The sequence below is a fragment of the Aulostomus chinensis genome, chromosome 15 (genome assembly GCF_037954235.1).
Source record: "Aulostomus chinensis isolate RoL2024-O1b breed Wild chromosome 15, RoL_Achi_v1.0, whole genome shotgun sequence".
Taxonomy (NCBI): Eukaryota; Metazoa; Chordata; class Actinopteri; order Syngnathiformes; family Aulostomidae; genus Aulostomus; species Aulostomus chinensis.
In genome coordinates, this window is record NC_141334.1 from 2,649,684 (window position 1) to 2,671,080 (window position 21,397).

At 45.7% G+C, this 21,397-nt stretch overlaps 1 protein-coding gene across 9 annotated transcripts; it reads left to right on the top strand.

The window, feature by feature from the left end:
* Positions 1 to 23: 23 nt before the first annotated feature.
* LOC147248216 (stromal interaction molecule 1-like) lies at positions 24 to 19,621 on the top strand. Of its 9 annotated transcripts, XM_086226669.1 has the most exons (16): positions 24 to 1,147; positions 1,370 to 1,500; positions 1,896 to 2,036; positions 6,405 to 6,535; positions 6,616 to 6,730; positions 7,218 to 7,329; positions 8,227 to 8,342; positions 8,554 to 8,728; positions 10,932 to 11,109; positions 12,398 to 12,565; positions 13,031 to 13,131; positions 13,430 to 13,665; positions 14,675 to 14,761; positions 16,405 to 16,468; positions 16,961 to 17,106; positions 18,019 to 18,156. In XM_086226669.1, the coding sequence occupies exons 3-16, from the start codon at positions 1,898 to 1,900 to the stop codon at positions 18,024 to 18,026; spliced, it is 1,776 nt and encodes a 591-aa protein (XP_086082795.1). In that variant the 5' UTR covers positions 24 to 1,147; positions 1,370 to 1,500; positions 1,896 to 1,897; the 3' UTR covers positions 18,027 to 18,156. The 9 variants fall into 9 exon arrangements, with proteins under 9 accessions (XP_086082795.1, XP_086082796.1, XP_086082797.1 ...); XM_086226670.1 differs by lacking the exon at positions 14,675 to 14,761; XM_086226671.1 differs by lacking the exon at positions 16,961 to 17,106 and having other exon boundaries at positions 29 to 1,147; positions 14,675 to 14,700; positions 18,019 to 18,164.
* The last annotated feature ends 1,776 nt before the right edge of the window (positions 19,622 to 21,397 follow it).

Genomic DNA, 21,397 nt, shown 5'->3' on the forward strand with positions numbered 1-21,397 from the left:
GGTGCGAGGGCCGCCGGCGCGGTACTCTGGAGAGTTTGAAGGCTGCAGCTTCTCTTTTTGTTCCAACATCCGAAATGTCCCGTTTTCCAAAGGAGAGCCTCAGACCCACTCCCCCCGCGGGAGTGATGGACAGGTCAGACCGTGAAGCCGCGCCCCTCCAGCAGAGCGATTGTCAAATCTAGCATTTGATTGAATGATTGACAGGCCAGGGTAAACCTACGTGAGGTCCTGTGTACAGACCTCCGCCACCACCAGCAGACTTCAGCATGAACAGTTCGGGTACACGGACCTTATGTTGATGCCACGCTCACAGCCAGAGGAAGTAAGCGCTCTCTGTAGACCTCAAACACAATCATGAATCACAAATGTCCCGTTCAAAGGTGGTTGAATGCCTCTCACAATATGCCACCAATAACGTTGAATAACAACCGATAAATCTGTTGGTTTCGATGTGTATTTCATTATTTTTGTTGGCGAATAAAAAGTTCAACCTCGTAAAAAAAAGAGGAAGAATTTTGCATGTTCAGTGAATGCCCTTTCATTTACATTGGTCAGTGACAGAAATCAAAATGATGTTTTTTTTCTTCAAATGTGTGCTTTGGAAAGAGAATAAGGATCGCTCCAATTGTCCCCATATTCATAAAATATAACATCAAAAAAATCGTTGAAATACACAAAACCTAAGAAACCTAAAGAAACCAGGTAAACAAGACAGATGTGATACAAATATTTAAAAGTAACTGTTAAATGTGTATTAAGTCGTTCAAGGAAAAGAGTTCCACTTCTGAAGTTCTTCATGTTCTTGGTGGAGGTCCGCGTTCTAAATCGTCTCCTTGGTGATTTTACACCTCTGACGGCGACTTAAATGAGGGAACGTGTGATAAAACATTTCTCATCGCACCATCTTGTTCCTGTCAGCATGTAAACGCACCCTTGACTCGCACTTCTCCTCTCCAACCGCTGGGCGGCGCCAAGACACCACCGAGAGCAGAGCCGTCTACGGTCCCAGAATGTTTACAAGACCAATCCTGGCTTTCTTTTCTTATCCCCCCCCTCCCTTTTTAACTCTGTTTAAGTTTTTGTATCATCTTTCCAGAACGTCTGAACCAATTTAAGTTCTATCACAAGAACATTCTAGAGGAGACAAGTAAGTTCCTTTAAAATACTCCTTTCAACATCAGAAATCCTTAAAGTTCCCTGGCAGCCGAAGTTTGCAAAGATAAAAATGACAAAACCAGGAACCTTTACTTAACAGGACTTGTGTTTCATGTTGTTGTTGTTTTTAGTATACCTATTTTTATTCCGAGCTTTTTCCAGTGCCTTGAAGGCATCACAGGCGGAACTCTGCATGCGTTTTTTTTTTTCTCAGCAGCTGTTTGAGTTGGACTTGTCTGGGTGGAGAACTGAAGAACAGCCTGCTTCTGTACCACCGCCTGGGGTTTTATGAGCAGAAGTTCCCGTTCCCGACCTGATCAGACCGGATCGATGGATTAGAACCCGGTGAGTGACGGCTCGGCGGTTGAAGGCGTCCGCTGCGGGTCTCAGCAGGAATGTAGATGAGCGACCCGCATAGACCAACTCTTGTCACCACGAGGAAATGAACCGATGCGGGAGTTCTCAGATAGTGATAAAGTTGCGATGTCGGTAAATCAAAAAAATATATATATCGGTCGGTTTATGACGTGGGCCACGAATGATCACCTCAGGAGGCTAAAAGCAGATGGAGGAACCTTCCTGACGTGACGGGTGGTGATGAAACCGTAGATTGTCTGAGCGCACAAATCACACACCTGTTAGAGTTTCCTGGTTAAAAAAAAAATTATGTTTGCTTTTATTTATTTTATTTTTTTAAATGTTGGCAGATGCCAGTCTGACCGCTTCCTGTCCATCTCTAGACATGGAGTGCGCGCGCTTGTGGCTCGTGGGTGTTTGCGTGTTCGCCGCGTGCGGTGGGACTCACAGTGGATTGGACAAGTCGGACGACCACGCCCACCCGGACCACGAACATCAACGTTCAGGTGCCCCCGCATCTTCAGGTAGGAGACACGCCCCCTCTGTTGATCCCTGACGCCTCGTGGGCGATAAAAGGGCGGGAATTTGATAGCTTTGTTCTTTTTAATGTCCTGATTCTGTCCCCTGACAGATTTTGTTAAATGGCCAAAATAGTTGAAGCCCAGCTGAAGATATTACAACATGAGTAGACATCAAACCGGTGAATTTTGAGATTAATGATGATTCATTAATTATAATGAATAATATGTCATTTTATTTTCGTTTTCACCACGTCAAAGGAAACTTCCATAGATATTTTTAGTGTATGGCAGCGATAGCGTGGGTGCTAGCTGCTAACAGCTCACCACAACTTCCTGGAGCTAAAAACGGTGTGGCGTCACAGGAAGTCGGCCGACAGAAACAGACTCTGCTGGGATGAGAGTTGCCTCACGTTCTGCTTTCATTTTGATGGATTTTAAAAAAAAAAAGACGTTATTTTCCTTGAGAGCATTTCAAATGTAGCCTTAAAGCGCTGGCTAATGAAGGAAGGAGAACTAGCTAGTTGCTCATCCTAGAGATTAAATCAAAGCACGTTGGCTAGCTTTTACTGTTAGCTAATGTAGTTTTCATCCACAACATGTGTTTATTATCTTATTATCGTGTTTATTATCTACTTGCAAATGTTTCATGGCTTGGACCACGAGCCATTTCTGCCTGTATTGTGTTGACAGAGGGCTCATAAATTGATCCCAGAGGTCAAAGGACAGGCAGCGTGTCGGCGTGAGGTTAGCGCGAGTGTATGATGGTAGAGGTGAGTGCTCGCCTCGATGCAGAAGAGCCACTTTACCTGTTAGTTGATGTTATGAAGCAGATCCTTGCGTCTTGATTGGACGTAATTAAAAGGCTCTAATGTTTTGGTTTGTACAAAGTCAGCACACATGCATTGTAGGCTTGGCTACAGGTTTAAAAATGTGGAAAATTATGATAAATGCGTGTACATTTACAGGGGTATATATTCATGTACATGTACACACATGCATATACTGTACATATACTCCCTTGCTGTCTCGTGTCCAGGGAATACAAGATGCTATCGCTAACTGTGGTGCAGCTAAGAAGCTTTCAAATGTACAATCAATTAACCTTCATTTACACAAATCCAAATATAAGTACACGTAATGTTAGAGCCAGAGTAGTAATGAGCAAGTTTAGACTTGATACAGTTAAAAAGTCCAGAAAGAGATCATTCCACATTCATTTAGTTGAATTCACAAGAACCTGGATGGCCCTGAGATGTTTCTCCAAACAGGAAGTGGCAGTAAATACCCAGAGGAAGAGCAGCAGCGCCGCAAGGCTCCTCATTAGCTTTATCAGGGCATCATATCTGGACACCAGCGTCCGTCCTCACACTGTCCTGGTGGGTTAGGGTTGTGCTAAACCGTCATGGAGGCTTCCTAGTTTTTCTTACTGAGGATTTAGTTGTGGCTCCCAGGGTTGTCACCATTCATGTTGTAGCATCTGCCTCATGTTTCTTGATATTATTAGAATTTGAGCTGAATTTGAAAGCTGCCGTCTGACGCGTGGTCGAGTCGTCAGCAGCTGGTTGGAAGTTAGAACTGTGGTCAAAGTGCATGATGGGAAGAGAAGTCCTTCTGACTTTGATTCGACCTTCCAGCTTGTTATCTCTGTATTTAGATCCTCACAGCTGCTGATGTTAATCCTCCAACTAAACCTGACCGGCTCTCGTCACCTCGCACCCTCACCTCTTCTTCTGTGGTGCTGTTGCAGCCGACACAGGGAAAATGAAGCTGGATTTAGTCTCGATGCGAGGGGTTAACAGCCACATAGACCTTTTCCACTACAGGAAACCCATCACCGACTTCTCCTTGTCGTCGATGCTTCAGATTGTGTTCTCTGTTGTCGTGAACTTCCTGGATTCATCTTCTCCCGTAACGACCGACACTGCTGCTGTCAAAGTTACAGTTAAGAAAGAAACTCGCTCACAAACGCAGAATAACGTTGACACATGAAGTGCGCTGATGAGGAAATAACCAGGATTTGAATCACTATTGATGTCTAGAACACTCATCAAGATTATTAAGTGATTTTTAGGGACAAAATTTTCTTCTTGCACTGAAACATTGGAATAAACTGAAGTGATTTCATGTCCGTGTCGACTGCTGTGACGTTAGTCACTCACACTCGCTCGTCACCACAACTGAGCTTCTCATTTCTTCCGTTTTCGCCCTGATGTGATTCAGTGACTTCAACAACATCCATAGTCTCCTTTAAGACGCTCAAAAGCTTCAAAGGTCAATGCTAATTTATTTACAGGTTTTAGGACTCATTCCTGCACCGCCTGAGGTGATCAGGGGAGCTAAAAGCGTTAAAAAGGCAGTTTTCACTTCAGCAGAATTGCAACAAGAACTCTGTTCATACAAGATTAGATAAGTTTTAGAAACAAAATAACAGAGCCAGACTCTTGGGAAGTCCTGGTTTATTCCAGCTCCTCAGAGGACATTCCCTCACTCTCGCTTTCTAAACTTTGAAACAAGTCATAAGTTTCACATTTAGGAATTTAAGACATTTAGTTATTTACACGGTGACTTGATTTTTGTCTGAAGAAGGTAGCCAGGTCCCCACAACAGCAGGAATACCTGTAACGCACTCACACACACACACACACACACACACACACACACACACTCTCTCTCACACTCAGCAGAGTCTCTCCAGAGGCTGAAATGACCAAATGTAGACATGAAGTTCTCCCTCTGATGAGTGTAAATCTTCTCCATTGTCATGACGACCACACCAGCAGAACACAGGAAGTGATGGATGGATGCTAGCTGCTACTTGAGGCTAGCAGGCACTCCCAGGCTGCTGCACAGAAACCCGCCGTCAGTGCAGAGTCGTCATGACAACAACAAAACAACAACGGTGTTCTTTGTCAGCTGGACTGTGAAATCAATAACTTTAAGATTCTTATTGGACCAAACAAGGACATCAGGACCTGCAGCACAAGAACATTTATCAGAGATTAGCACGAGGACGAGCACCACTACTTTAGATGTTGTTCCTTACAAACACAAAAAAACATCATAACATTTCTACTAAATAAATATTTTTAAGCCCCATTATTTGTGTGTTCAGCTCTCAGATGCGCCGTTTCCTGCCTCCATGGCTGAATTAACGGTTGGATGAAACCAAACGCTGTCGTGTCTGAGCTCATAACCGCCGTCAGTGGCGCCGCATCCCCAGGACCTGCGTGTGGATTATTTCAAACTTTGAGTTTTGCCGTGACTGAGTTTCAAAATTGGATCCAAATGATGCTGAAATCACAACATCATGATGCAGGTCTTTTTTTCTAAAAGTATAGTTTTTAAGATTTGTAAGATCCGTCTGCAAGACAACAAGCAAATACCTTTTAAAGTGAGTCTTTTCTGAACAGAGTTCAGATCGTATCGGCTAACAGTCACTGAGTCTCGCGGGATGCTTGCATGATACAGTTGTCAAGCAGATCATGAGGCTGTTTTTCGCTTATGTTAAATTTGGTACATTTATATCAGCTCCATGTGTGAAGAGCTTGATTCCACTTCTGTTAGATGTTAAGACTTGGCACTTCAAAGGGAGGGGTTTCAGTCGGCACAGAATGAGCTAACTGCTAACCGCTAATGCCCACATGCATTGGCTAATATGTCAGTAGAATGGAGTGTGTGAGTCCTGTGTGTGCTTCACAGCAGAGAGGGGACTAAATAAACATGGGAACACCATGAGTCAGCTAACGTCAGATACAGAGTAGCACCGCAGAGATGACGTATGTTTCTAGTCCAAAAAGAAGGAAGTGGTCATCTCCTGGCTCCCCCCCCCCATAGGATTGCTCCATGTGATTGAATCAGTAAATCAGCTCTGTGGTGAACAAAAGTTGATGATCCTCCAGGTTGAGTTCATCAAGATCATCTTCACTAATGAACCCTCTGATGATGCTGGAAGCCTGGATGCTACGGTTAGCAGTGCTAAGCTAACATTAGCCTATGAGCGAGCTACACCAGGGTCACATGACTTCAAGGTCCCTACCGCTAAACTCCAGGCTTTTTGTGTTTTCACCCTGGTGACCTTTAATGACCTCCACGACCTCTGTAGGCTCCTTTGGACACAAATATCTTCAGTTTGTGTAACCACAACAAATGGTCTCTGTTCTAGAACTGTGTGTGACAGATGTTCTCTGTTCTAGAACTGTGTGGCAGATGTTCTCTGTTCTAGAACTGTGTGGCAGATGTTCTCTGCTCTAGAACTGTGTGGCAGATGTTCTCTGTTCTAGAACGGCGTGGCAGATGTTCTCTGTTCTAGAACTGCGTGTGACACATGTTCTCTGTTCTAGAACTGCGTGTGACACACGTTCTATGTTCTAGATCTGTGTGTGATCGACCAGCAGCTCTGTAATGATGAAAACTCACTGCTGAGTTTTGAGGCGATTTGCAGCATCCACAAACTGATGGACGATGATGCAGATGGCACAGTGGATACTTCAGAGACGGACGAGGTGAGACACCCAGAGGAGGCAGGTGGTACCTGCAGAGCAACAGTCCCGTTGACTCTGTCTTCTTCTTCGTTGGTGCTCAGTTTCTCAGGGAGGATCTGAAGTATCACGACCCCAAGGACAAACACAGCAACTTCCACCGAGCCGATCTCCACATCAGCGTGGAGGACATGTGGGATGCCTGGAAGAGCTCAGAGGGTGAGTCAACCCAAATAAAAAATACCAAACAAAAATAAACCCAGATGAAGGTCAGCAGAGGCTTTGCCTCCAAAACATGACTTTGACTTTACATGTAAGTAATGTTGTAATTCATGAAGACACCATGGGAAGCATCTTCAGAGGTTTGGTCAGATGTTTGCCCCCAAGAGGCAACATTTGACGAGGAAGGAAGAGACGGTTGAAGAATCTGACCGTAAAAATAAAACCCTAATTTGGGGTCAAATCAATTTTCCAGCTGTTTGTTGCTACAAATACATTCAAAGCACATTAAACCCATTAAGCTTTAGAAGGACAAGTTCCATCAGTGAAGTCTACTCACAGCAGCCGGCGGGACATGGTTGGACATTAATAACCAGCGAGAAGTCTGTTTGACACGCTGCAAATAAAAACAGCTAGACACAATTGAGACACAATAACTGGAGCAGTAACAGATAGTGTGTGTGCGTGTGTGTGTGTGTGTGTTCAGTGTATAACTGGACAGAGCAGCAGGTGGAGGACTGGCTGCTGCTCAGTGTGGAGCTTCCTCAGTACACAGAAACCTTCCGCAAACACCAGCTAGACGGCAAGGCCTTACCCAGGTAACTCACACACACACACACACACACACACACATGCATGCTTCTCACTCTACTGGAGAGAACCAGAAACTGAATCAACTATCACAAAATCTGAAACGGTTTTCAGTCGATTAACCCTTTGAACCTCCAGATGTTCCTGGGGATTCTCAGTCCCATCATATTCGCTATCAATGTGAAGTCCTGTGGTTCCTCGGAAGCAAGACATTCCTGACTAGAAGGTTCTTCTTTAGTGCGGCAGAACACAATGATGATGGTAGAAACTGTTTGGCAAACAGACCTGCAGTCCTCTGATCATTTATTTATCGTACAGCAAGTGATTTTCTGCTCTTAAATATCGAGCTATTCATTACTTTTTTGAAAATGATTGAAAAAGTTCAGCCCCACATGAATACTAAATACACTTGAGGTCAGGGGTGCAGCTCCGTTCGATACCCATCTCAATTTGACCTTCACGAGATCTCACCAAATCCGAAGTAACGACGGGCTACATTGGGCCCCCTGGCCCTACTTTGGGCAGCCCTGCACTAGAAGCCCCTAAATGAATCTGAGGAAGAAGACACAAACTTATATTCAAAACTGTCATTTGCTTGTCTGCTGCCAGGTTTACTCAGAAATACCAGAACTACTCAGAAGTACTGAAGTAACAAAGTAGTTCTACTCTGTTACCGTCAGCCTCTGGGTATTGTTACTCCCCAGCACGTCTGCAGGACTCCTCTGGTTTGTCTGAGTGCAGGAAGGAATCCATGTTGACACACGTGGCAGCAGGGTTGTAGTATTTAGATCCTGAGAGTCCTGTCCAGCTGCATCCTTGACCTCACCTGTGTTTTTACCTCCTGTTGACCATGACATCGTCTCCCTCTGGGTTTCTGCCTCCTGCGGGCGCTGTGTCTCTGGCAGGCTGGCGGTGAAGAACACCACGCTGACGGTGTCGCTGCTGAAGATCTTAGACAGAAGTCATGCTCAGAAAGTGCAGCTGAAGGCTCTGGACACGGTGCTGTTTGGCCCGCCGCCAGGTGAGTAGGATTATTGACAACTCTGTTCTGACGATGCACTGCACCGCTGGCGTGTGCCTCTGAATGTCACAGCTGCAGTATGAAATAGAAGCTAATCCCATGATACACAGGAACTACATAAAAAAACACAAACAACTTGTAAAGGTTGTCTTTGACTGACTGAAGATGATCTTGTAAAGTGGGAGAGTTTATGCATGCGTGTGGCCTACAGACCTACGGAACCACTGGAAGGACCTGATTCTGGGCGTATCCATACTGATGGCGCTAGGCGGCTGCTGGTTTGCCTACGTGCAGACGCGGCGGTCCAGAGACGACCTCGGGAAGCTGATGAAGGACCTGGAGGGTCTGCAGAGGGCCGAGCAGAGTCTGCTGGACCTGCAGGAGAAGTGAGTGTGTGTCAGTCTGTTAGTGTGTATGTGTGCGTGTGTGTGTATGTGTGGGTGTCGGTCTGTGGTAGACTGAGCTGCTGGCGACTCACTCTGACCATATAAGGAGTTCATGCAGAGATAGTCAACACATACACTTATCCTTGTATCATTGTGAGGACCCTCATCCATCATGAAAGATTGACCTTCGATCTCCTGAAAACCAAGTTTTAACCCTCAAACTGCCCTGTGAAGGTGAGAGCACAGGACCAGATGTGTTTCCTTAAATAAACAAAGACACACACACACACACACACACTCACAGATGGAGTTGTGTGATAACATGTTTCATTTCTCACACAACTCCAGTGTGTGCTATCTTTAATTTGGGATGAGAAAATCTGTTGTCTGAACAACTGTCTCAGGACTCATATTCACGTCGACTGTAAAAATAAAAATCAGAAACCTTAAAGTCATTGAATCGCAGCGCCACCTGGTGGCAACGGGAAATGACATCATTGTTAAACTTTGATGTCCTGTCGGCCAGATCCAGCAGCTCAGGTTTGGTCAGAAACGCCTTAAGGACTTGGTGAGGGTTTACTGTGAAGACTATGCGTTGTTCTTGAACAGCATTGCCACGGTGAGGCGGCCATGTTTGATATCGTGTCAGAGAACAGGAAACCGTATTAACTGGACTCTCACAGTCGAATCTTTCACAAATTTCACATCGATATCTGACTGAGTCTTTGGTGTAAATTGAAGCTGTTATCCTCTGTGCAACCGCAGTTACTGTTACTATGGTTACCTCTGCTGATAATCCAACTGCTGTTGTTATGATGGGGGGGGGGCAGTCCTTCATTTCCTTAAACCCTAAAGATCAATGCAGTGTGAGATTATTGATCTGACTATGACGTCTAATACCTGCTGGTGATGTCACCAGCGTTCACACAAATCTCTCCAGTGAGTTCAGCTGCTGACTGATTCGGTGTCTGATAATGTGACTCAAACACGTGATGAATTAATGACACGTATACTGTTACACACACACTCACACACACACACACACACACACACACTCACACACACACACACACACACAGAGTAAAGGGTAATATAGTTTCTGGGTCCATGTGTTTGCTGGGGTTCACATCAGCCATAAATATCGACCACCTAGCCGTTTCTGTAATGATCGGCCCAAAAACTGTACCCACACACACACACACACACACACACACACACACACACACACACACACACATATAGACACACATGAAATAAAGACACTGACATACATGAAATACAAACTCTAACCAGTTGTAACATGACCATACAAACTCCCTGGTGTCCTCACAATGATGGTTTCCTACTCACACACTTGTGTGCGCGATCCGCAGGGATCCACTGAAGCATCAAGTCTATTTCCCGTCTATAATCCCTCGGTGCTGCTGTGTGTGTGTGTGTGTGTGTGTGTGTGTGTGTGTGTGTGTGTGTGTGTGTGTGTGTGTGTGTGTGTGTGTGTTGGAAAATACTACTTTCTCCCTGACGCAGATTCCCTCAGCCTTCATGTTCTCTCTCCGTCCCTCTCCCGTTCTCTCTGTTTCTCTCACTCACACACACACACTTGCAAACACACACACACACACACACACACACACACACACACACACACACACTATTTATATTAGCGCCCTCTGCTGAGAACAGATCTCCAAAAACAAACAAAAGACCTCCAGATCAAACTAACTCCATAACTAGTAACTTCATTACTCACATAAAATTAACCCACGAAATTTCTTTCTTTTTTTTTTTCAAATTCAGTTTCTAACTAAAAAAAACAAAAGTCAGTTATCAGAGCCTCTTAAGGCTGGTACCAACGTGTTGATGTTTAGCAGGTACTGTATATTGTTTATCATGTCGGTTTAGCATGCTAACTTTCATTAATTAATAGATTAGCTACTTTTGAAAATATTCAATTGTAAACTGATTTTGTTTCATTCTCAGTTTCACAGTAAACGTCCTGTAGTTCGATGTATCTTCTAATATGCCAGGTGCTTCCTCTGTGGCCCATGAATCAAAGTCCCTGTCAGTCCATCCAATTGTTATCCAGATATTTTCTTCTGTGGCTCATGTGTGATGTGCTAGCACGCTACAGACAGCAGGAGCGGTGTGTTCAGGTACCGGTGTGGAGTAGTTTTCTCAGCTGTCTGCTGGTTGTGGTCACCAGGCTGCAGAAAGCCCAGGAGGAGCAGCTGTGCGTGCAGGTGGAGAAGGTGAAGGTGGAGGAGGAGCTGAGGAGTGAGATCAACTCGGCCAAGCAGGAAGCACAGCGGCTCCGCGAGCTCCGGGAGGGAACAGAGAACGAGAGGAGTCGACAGAAATATGCCGAGGAGGAGCTGGAGCAGGTAGAAGTCTTCATTGTTCCAGATGTGAAACATGTCAGGAGTCACATGACTCCCACGGGCGTGTAGTTTTACAGCAAATATAGGACGCTGCTTTCTACTTGTACTGGGTAAAAAATGGTTTTCCGTGATGATTAACCCAGAAAATGAAGACAACTACTGTCAAAAACTGTTCATGTTTAACATGTGGTCATTGAATCATGGTCTTTCAATGTAAAGCACAGAAAGTGCACTGTAAAGGTTCCAGGAACTTTTAGTTCCTAGCAGAGCTTTTTGCTACAGACTAAACCTGACAAGTACTCAACTCATCCAACCTGTTCCACACTGATAGCCCCACAACCAGAGTTCCTGCTCTTTCGGAAAGTAAGACCCCCTTGAGGAGAGACTTCTCCTGGGGTAGATCAATTACCCTGGAAGGAAATGTCAACCCTGGTTCCTGCGATCAAGATTTCTTCAAAGGTTCCTAGTTTCTGGGGAAAGTTCCTGTGGTCGAGATGCACCTCAAGGGACCTTTGGGCTCCACCCTGCCTTAGTTACTGTTGAAAATGACAGTTTGAGAGCCTCTGAGGTGTGACGTAACCTTCGAGAGCTCTTGTCAGCCAGTGTCTGACATTTTGCAACGGTGGACTCAGCGGCCCCTGCCCAGGCTGACAGCTGATTTCAAGCAGTCAACAGTGTGTGGAGACATGATCAAACCTTGGCCGTTGCATTGCAGCTTCCTTCTTTTGGTGTTGATCAACAAGGCTTGAAAGGTTCTTGCCCCTATAAATACAAGTCAAGTTAGTTTTATTTGTACGGCGCCAAACCCCAACCAAAGTTCTCTCCTGACACTTCCCAAGTAGAGCAGGTCCAGCACCTCCCTCCTTCAATGAACCTCCACCCAACAATTCTCCATCAGCAGCACATCCTGCAACAGCAGCCACCAGAACCTTCCTTTACCAGCAGGAAGGTGGAGCAGATCCAGGATCAGTGGGGACGGAGAGAGAGCAGGAGTGCAGGACAGAGACAAAGACAGAGAATGGAGGAAGACAGAGGGACAGAAGGAAAGAGAGGGACAGAGATAAAGAGGGAGAGAAAGGAGGAGAGACTGATGGACAGAGACAAAGACAGAGAATGGAGGAAGACAGAGAGACAGAAGGAAAGAGAGGGACAGAGATAAAGAGGGAGAGAAAGGGGAACCTAGGGAACAACCTGTCAACACTTCTCCAGCTTCACATTCAGTAGTAACAGTTTAATCTTTGGGTCAGTGGACCAAATGTGTTTCCAAGCGTTGACCTGGTGTTTGATGCAGGTGCGTGTGGCGCTGAAGAAGGCGGAGAGGGAGCTGGAGTCCCGTGCTCTCTGGACGCCACCGGAGGTTCTACAGAAGTGGCTGCAGCTGACGCATGAGGTTGAGGTTCAGTACTACAACATCAAGAAACAGAGCGCCGAGAGGCAGCTGCTGCAGGCCAGAGAGGGGGTGAGGATGAGCGCTGGTCCGTGGCTCTCAGTGCCAATTTCACAGTTTATCAAAACGAACAGCCGCACGGTCAGTGACAATGTTAGTCTTCTCAACAGCACAGACGAAGCAGACATGTTGACAACAAATGTTTGGTTTGTTGGCCCAAGTTAGCTTTTGAGGTACTGCGTCAAATCACTGCATCCAGTCAGGAAAATAGTTCCTCTTCCTGTGGCTGATTCTATAATTGCCATGACAACTGAAGCAAACGTTTTACACTACCCTCATCCAGCAGCAGGCGAAGATGGAGCTATGCTAACACTTCCCACACACTACCATTCATTGTGCTAAGCTAGCTTGTGTGTGTCTCAGCTCCCTGGAGGAAGCTTTGCGCTGCCTTAAGATTAGAATGCACCAACAAATCTGACCTCTCTTTACGAAGTACATCTGCTACTTGAATGATGGAAAATGATGATGGTGTTTCAGGCTGAGAAGATCAAGAAGAAGAAAAGTTCTCTTTTTGGCACGTTCCACGTGGCTCATAGCTCTTCGTTGGATGATGTGGACCATAAGATCCTCTCTGCCAAGTGAGTCACTCCGAACACAAATATTGTTTTTACTCCTGTATCTGCTGCTACTCGCCAAATCCCATGATTCAGTTTTCAGTTTCATCCGAGCAGGAAACTGTGACTACTACTACTGCTGTTAGGCAGCCGTGTTCGATAGTAATTTTTGCAAACACTTGGCAAAAAACTTCACTCCTTCACCAAATTCGGTCTCAAAGCTTTGGCGGACCTGCTACTGACACTGGCTACATCACCTTGGTGGGGTCTTAATTGCTGAAATCAGCAGCTGCGTCTCTTCCTGGTGCTCCTCCCCCTTCAGACAGGCCCTGGCGGAGGTGACAGCGGCGCTGCGAGAGAAGCTGTTCCGCTGGCAGCAGATCGAGTCACTGACAGGCTTCTGTTTGGTCAACAACCCGGGTCTTGGGTCGCTGGCGGCTGCCCTCAACCTGGACCCGTCCTTCCTGGGCCTGCGACCTCCAACCCCACAAAACCTCATTCTCTCTGATGACCTCGACGACATGGACGAGGACATCCTGTCTCCAGGGACGCTTCAGTGTGAGTCTCATGAATACTTGTTGTCGAGCTAAGTATCTGACCACCAGGCGCTCTCACTGGGAGGTTTATTGAGCTGCCTGTCTCCAGGGACGTCAACACATAAAGTCCCTTCAGAGTAGAGAATCAAGATGTTGTTGCTCTGATCTGATTGGTTCCCATTGACCACTTTTTTTTTTTTAGAAAAGCAGCAAAAAAAATGGAGTTTTATTTTCTTCAGACAAACTGATGACAACAGTCCCCAACAACAGGACTGCTTTTTTCTGAGGATGAAGCCATATTTGGTGCTCCAGTGAGTGTCTCTGGTCTCCCAGTGTCTCATCTCCTGTGCCAGACCTGATTCTGGTTAGCTGTGATGTGTCTGTGGTGATCAAAGCAGTCACGAGATCAAAGATGACATCATAGCTCCACTTCTTAAAGAACAGGGGTGCTGCGACAGATGGTAGTAGAAACGCCACCACGTTCCCCAGATAATTGATGGTAAAATTAGTTCTCTGCAGTGATTGATGCCTCGTTAGCTCATCGCTGTCGGAGTCAACAGGAAGTTGTTGTTATCTGTCTGGTATTTTACCTGAGTGCGTGCATGTCCTGGTGTTCAACAGGAGGTGTATATTCTGAATATTGAAGGCTGTGAGGGTTACAGACAAATCTGTGTAGAAGAGCAGGGTAAATGTTTAAGAACTTAAGTTATATTGCAGATTTTTCTTACTCTGAACGTGAAAAGATGTCTTTTTTGACAGCCGAAATGATGAATAATTTGATGAAACATCGTCATGAATGGGTTAATGATACACATGAGAAGGGTTACCCTCAGAGATCGTCAAAATGAAAAATAATGATGTTCACGTCGAATCATCCTGGTGAGTTTTGGAGGCTCAAAAGAGACAAACTGTTCAGAGATTTGCAGGATTCTCAGACTTCCTCCTGATCTCTCGTCCGCCAACTGTCTCCGCCTCCTCCTCTGATTGGTCCTCTTCTTTTGGCATCTCTCTCTTGATTGGCTCCCCTCCAGATGCAGCGTGGCAGATGGACCGCCGCGTGAGTGACCTTTGGCCCTTGAGTGCCATCGCAGACACCCAGTCACCATGGAAACATTCTGGTTGGCCCCTCCTCTTCTGTCAGCCCCTCCTCCTCCTCTCTTTTGGTTTACACCTCTGAGTGATCAGCAGTGATTACTGATCGATCAGATCAGCTTATCTCATTTCAGTTCTTATCTACTTCACATAATTTTTCATTTGCAAATCTAGAACCACTCAACATTTGCATCATCACTCTGCAACTCTGAAAAGCTCAACAAGATTTTTGTAGACGTTTTGCGGTTCCACCGTGACGACAGTAACACAACAGAGGCTTAAACCAATCAGACGCCAACGTTCACGTGAGCATTTCTGAGAAATCAAAGATCCGACTGTCCCTGAAAGTGCCTTTTTCACCGAGGCCCCTCTATCAATAACTGCGGCTTTGACGAGGGTTGTGAATGAGGTTGGTTCTGAAATAGCAATTCAAGATAAGGAGACTTTGTAATTTCAGAATCAGACTCTGAGCTGGAACCACTCTCCTGGCTGGGTGCCGTAATGAGAGTCTTTCTCTAAAAGTTAGCTCTGTGTAAACGATCTGATCTGAAGCGTGAACGGCTGCAGGGAAACTTCATCAAACCATCTGAAAATGACCACGTGAACTGGCCTGTGAAGCTCCTCCTCTTCCTCCCCGGCTGTTTGCTCAGGGTTCTCTCTCACGTTCCTCCTCTGATGACCTGGAAAACCCAGTTCACCTGCTTTTTCCTTCTCTTGCTCACTAACCTCCACATTTGAGTCGTTGCAGCATTTACACGTTTGAGCCACTTCCTGTCAGCTGACACTGTTGACTCCAAAACACCAAAGACCTGAATAATCATGGCAGTTAGAATTAAATCAATAACTGTGGCATAATAACTAACCGAGGACTCGTCTTTGTTCAACGGCAGGTTTGGGAATCACATTCTGTCAGAATTTAGAACTGAAAAGTTCCTCTTATGTTGCTTCACCAAAAATATTTTCACTTCTTTTTTAATGTCACCCCTCCTCCCCCCCCCCCCCATCACCCCGGTTGCTGCTCCGCCCCCTATGCCTCTCTGGGGAGCCCTGTGGAGGCACCTTGGAAGCAGGTGTCACCGCCACAGGAGGGGCTCATGCAGCGAACAGGCCACGCCCCCTCACCCAGCATCTCTACAGACGCCAACCAAGCTGGAAACAACACAGGGGGCCGAACCAGCAGACAACAAACTCGTACTTTTTATCAAACCTGTAATGTATGGAGAATTCTACTAAGTGACCTCCACCCTCTGACACTACCTGTTTAATGTACTGCATCCTCTCCTGCAGTATTGCAGAGGCATCGCCCTGAACAATTGTTCAGCCTTAGCTCCGGCCATTTAGAGCAGTGGCGTGATTGGTCATCTTCACTGTCATTAATCTATCGTTGAATTACTTCCTACCACAATTACACAGCAGCATTGAACGTTCCTTCCCACCTACTTCAGTCTGGACGCTTCTGATTGGTGAGGCTTTTATTAACCCGCCACATTCCAACGCCACCTGAGCAGGAAGATGTGAGGTTCTGTCACACCAGCATCGCGTTTCTCTGAAAGAAACTTCCTGCAGCTTCTTTGGTTCTTCATCACATTTTTCTCTCCTGCAGCCACATCTCAGCTTGATTTTGCTTTTCAAAATAAAATTCTAACTCCTAATTCTCCCTCTCCTGCAGCTCAGAGTTTGGCACCCCTGCGACAAAGGATGGGAGACCCCACCTTGATGTTCAACTCTCAGAGGTTGGTTGATGGGCGGGGCGTACATCAGCAGGATGGGTGTGGCCTAATCACACCATCCCGGCCTCCCAGTGGCCGGCAGAATCGTAGCCGCTCTATTGGCCAGCTGGAGTTCCTCCCGGTGCCCTCCCCCTCTCTCTCCCCCTCCCTGTCCCACCCCTCCATTGGTCCCACCTCCTCTCCTCACCCACCTGTCCTCTCAGTTGGCCCTCCTCTTCCCCCCACCACCTCCTTGTCTACTTCCTATGTGGAGGCGGCTGCTAACTTTTCTGCTCTGCTCCTCAAATCTTCGTACTCTTTGGAGGCGGTCCCGCCTGCAGGGGGCGCCAAAACAACTCGGAGCCAACGCTGCCGCTCCGGCAGCTTCGGGTATCTCCCACTGCATGGCCATCCTCCATCGTTACTGATGCACTAACTAGACAGAAAACTGAAATAAATCTCGGCTTCTGTTCTTGAAGAGATACTTGAACTAAAAAGTGTATTTTGCCTTTCAAGCACTCACAGACCGGATGAACGCCGACGTGCTTTCCCTCCTGTATCATTTCTTGTGACTCCAGAATGGAAGAACCAGGCATCTGTGTGGACTGAATGTGAAGATAAAGACGAAGACAAAAATGTCTTTGTGAGGTCAAAACCTGTTTGTGAGTACTTGGAAGGCAAAATACACTTTCATCAACAGTTTTTCTAACACCATTTTTAAAAGCCACCAGAGGAACAAAGTTTATCAAGCAGTCCTGCAGCACCGCTATCAAGTCTAAGTTTGCGTTTCTTGACTAAAACGTGCCCGCAACGTTTGTTCCTAACAGGATGAAGTGATGCGGTTGTTCTCTAGACCAGATGTGTCCGGTCATCACCAACAGTGATGAAACCTGTGAGACTATTAACTCTGTTGTGCTGGTTAGCATGCTAACAAGCTAACCAAAGATGGATATTAACTCGTTTGTCATATTTAAGTCCATTAGCAAGCTAACATTGCCACATAGCACAGAGAATAATACAGCGGGGAATATTTGTGTTCTGACCAAACAAAGCAAATTAAACACACAAGCAAAATCCATGTAAACAAAATGGCATCCCTGTATTTTTGTGTACACTTCAGGGGAGAAACTTGACTGGCTCCCACGACAACGCCTGAGCTCAGTCGTTTTGCAAATCGCCATGGCGATGTCGTTATTTCCATTTACGCAATTATGCCACAGCAGAGAGCGAATTGGAGGCAGCTTCCATCTCGGCGTAAATTTGGAGGACAGCTGTGAAACTCACTGAGCTGCGTGAGTCGCTGTCGTGGCCGTGTTTGGTTTTCCGGCATGTGGCCGACTTCTGGGCGAAGGGTGGTTATTTGGAGTACAGTCAGAGACAGAACTTAGAACCCTGCCGTTCCTCTTCTCCAGAGGAGGAGCTTGAATGTTTTTATTTACTTCTTCTTTATTCATATTAAAAACCTATTTGGTCTGAACACACAATCCAGTAAAACGAGTTATTAGTTTTAACGCTACATTAGCATGTTAGCAATAGTAGCTTTAATCAAGTCTATCAACTTTCTCATCTCTCAGGGACATAATGAACCGCTCGGATTCGGACTCCGCCCTCCCCCTCTCTCAGAGCCTGTACAGCTCCAAGCCCCTCCTCATGTCTTCTAGGCTTCACCCCCTGCAGGGTCCTGGGGTCATAGGAGGATGCCTGGAGAAGTGCTCCAGCCTCGGGGAGCTTCGGGGCACCTCTGCAGCTGTCCTCGGCTCCTCCTGCTCCACCCAATCCCTCTACGTCACCCCTCACACTGCTGACAGCCCTGTCACCCTGTCATCCTCCACCTCGTTGGGCTGCAGTCGTGGGACTGGCCTCCCGGTTCCAGCCAGAAGGAGCCCTGTCGAGGAGGATGAGGAGAGTGAGTCTGGCAGGCGGAGGAGGAACGCCTTTCACAAGATCTTCAAGAAGAAGCAAGGACGTAACTGAAGCAGAGGAACTTGTCCTCCTTCAAGCTTCACTCGTTTGCTTCTGATGCCACCAGAAGACGAAGACACAAGATGAAGAGCCTGCAGCTGCAAGATGGATTCATATTTATCTATAAACTTCAGTCTTGGCGGAAGAATACATTCATGCACCAAGTCCTCCAAAAACCAAATTTACAGCATCATGAGACAATCTGGAGCGTGAAACCTCCTTCATCAGGGACTTTTGACTATGCTAACATTTTCCGCCCACTACCAGCCACTGTGCTAGGCTAACTAGCATGGGTCTCCGCTCCCTGGAGAAGGGACTCCATTTTCCTGTCTGTCTCTGGAGTTGATGGACATTAAGAGACTATTTAAAATGTTGGCTTGTTCCTTTCAGCTTTAATCACCATACTCCTCCTAAAATAAGAGTGACAGAATCACTCTGCCTGTTCGGGAGTCTTACACACACACACAGTCACATACACACACACACACACACACAAACACACACACACACACACAAATATATATATATGTGTGTGTGTGTGTGTGTGTGTGTATGTTGGGGTCCGACTGAAGTGGAGGAAGGCTGTCTACAGCATCTTGGTTGCACCATCCATCAGTCATTGCATGCTGGGAAACGTAGGAGTGATTTGTGTGTCAGAGAGGCGTTTACATTTTTAATATCTTATTTGAGACAGGTGTTTGTGGAGGTTTTGTTCTTGTTAATATTATTATTATTTTTATTTGGGTGTGTGTTTATCTGTAAAAAAAAAAAAAAAAACGCAATTAAAACGACTGAAATCTATTTTGGTGGTTTTGACTCGACTGATCAGGAGGTTCATGGCTAATAAACGTCTCCGCCTCCGCTCTAAAGCAGCTGTTAGTGTTACTGTCATTATTTGTGTTAGTCTCACATGTCGTTATGTAACCATTTATAGTCAAAACAAATTGAGAGAATAAAAGTTTGCTCTAAGCCTGAGCAAGTTTTCATGGAGGGACATCAGTTGCTGCATCTACATTATTAAAGGGCTAAAGTCTCCATTTACATTTCATCCTCAAACTTCTCATTTATATATTTATTAATTTATGCTTTTGTCAGTTTTGTGCCTACGTGAAATATGTGCTCTAAATGAATCATCTCTCCTGGTCACATTTGACCACTTTGTGCTCGCTGTGGTCGTGCAGACCTGTGGACACCAGGGGGCAGCACAGAGCCACTTAGACGCAACAGCAGACGTTCTGTCTGATCTGTTTACAGCTGTTTTCCCTGAAACACGTTGATAAACATTCAGACTCTGATGAAGACTTTGAATGTTTCAGTGAGCAGTGTGCTGACTTTAGAGGGTTCTTTTACTGAAGCAGGTAATTAATACAAATATCTTTATGAGTGTATGACCTCATGATGCTAGGAAATGAAATGAGCCTTTTAGATCTACGGCAGCCCAGGACGGACAAACAAGGACCTTCACATTTTAGACTGTAGACGAAATTCTCAAATCAGATGTCCAGAGTCGATGCTTATAAATAAATACATTAAAAAAAAACAAGTTCCAGGTCAATAGAAACCAGCCTAAATTTAAACGGCGACATTTTAATTTGGAGTTATATTTGTTTTTATACGTTATATATTTTTATATCATAAATATACAACATGTTTGCACGCCACGGGACGAGTGACTCTTGGTTTATCGCCATGTGACCCGACCGCTATAAAAGTGAAGCTTCTTCAAGCCACGTTTCAGTTAAACTAAAAAAAAAAATATCTTGTCTTGTTTTGACCTCGTTCAGTTGCATAGTGTTGCTCTGATCAGTTTCCCCCTACAAGCTTCCCTCCTTCACATTGCAGCATCTATCTGATCCACCACCCATCTAACCACCGTGCTGATTTTATCATGTGACCACCTGATAAACGGCGATACACTCAAAAGACGAGAGAGGGGGGAAACTTTCAGATCCCGGAACGCTGCCTGTAGGTGATAAACTCCAAACACCAGCAAATTAAAGAAAAAGAAGAAAAAAGTTGTTCTTGTCAAAATGCCTGTTCCTTAAATGCATCAATGGCAGCTTAAGATTCTATACAAACAGGAAGTGGTTTCAATTCTGGTTAGTCGTAGTGAAGGAACACAAAAGCAGAAATGAAAGGCGAAATTTTCTCCACCTGTGACTCAACTTCCTGTTTAAGAAGAAACATTCTGCAGAGCTCCAGGTTCCTCTTCATTGGAACGATAACATCTGAAAAACGCGCCCTCCACACCCAGAGGGGACAAAAGAACACAAACACCTGAGCAATGTGTCACTTTGGGTTAAAAACTACACAAAAGTTCTTTCTTCTCCCATGAATCACCGCCCCTGGCGGTTAGAACAAAGCTCAGGACTGTAAAAGAAGACCCTGCTAGGTTCTACCAGTGAACGGTTAGGATACGCAGCAAAGGGGAAACTGTAAAACTAGTTAACAGTGTATAAGATAGTTGTTTAGATAAACTAGTTAACAGCATATATATATAAACTAGTTAACAGTGTATAAGATAGTTGTTTAGATAAACTAGTTAACAGTATATAGGAATTATTAGCTGTATATGAAATAGTTGTGGGCTGCACGGTGGAGCAGTGGTCAGCACTGTGGCCTCACAGCAAGAAGGCTCCGGGTTCGAGTCCCGGCTCGGGCGCGGGATCTTTCTGTGTGAGTCTCCATGTTCTCCCCATGCCTGCGTGGGTTCTCTCTGGTACTCCAGCTTCCTCCCACAGTCCAAAGACATCAATTTGGGGACGAGGCTGATTGATTCTCTAAATTGACCGTAGGTGTGACTATGAGTGTGAATGGTTGTTCATCTCTATGTGTTGGCCCTGTGATGGACTGGTGACCTGTCCAGGGTGAACCCCGCCTCTCCCCTGTAGATGCTGGGATAGGCTCCACCCCCCGTGACCCTTACTAGTAAGGACTAAGCGGAAGACGACGATGGAAATAGTTGTTTGGATAAACTAGTTAACAGTATAT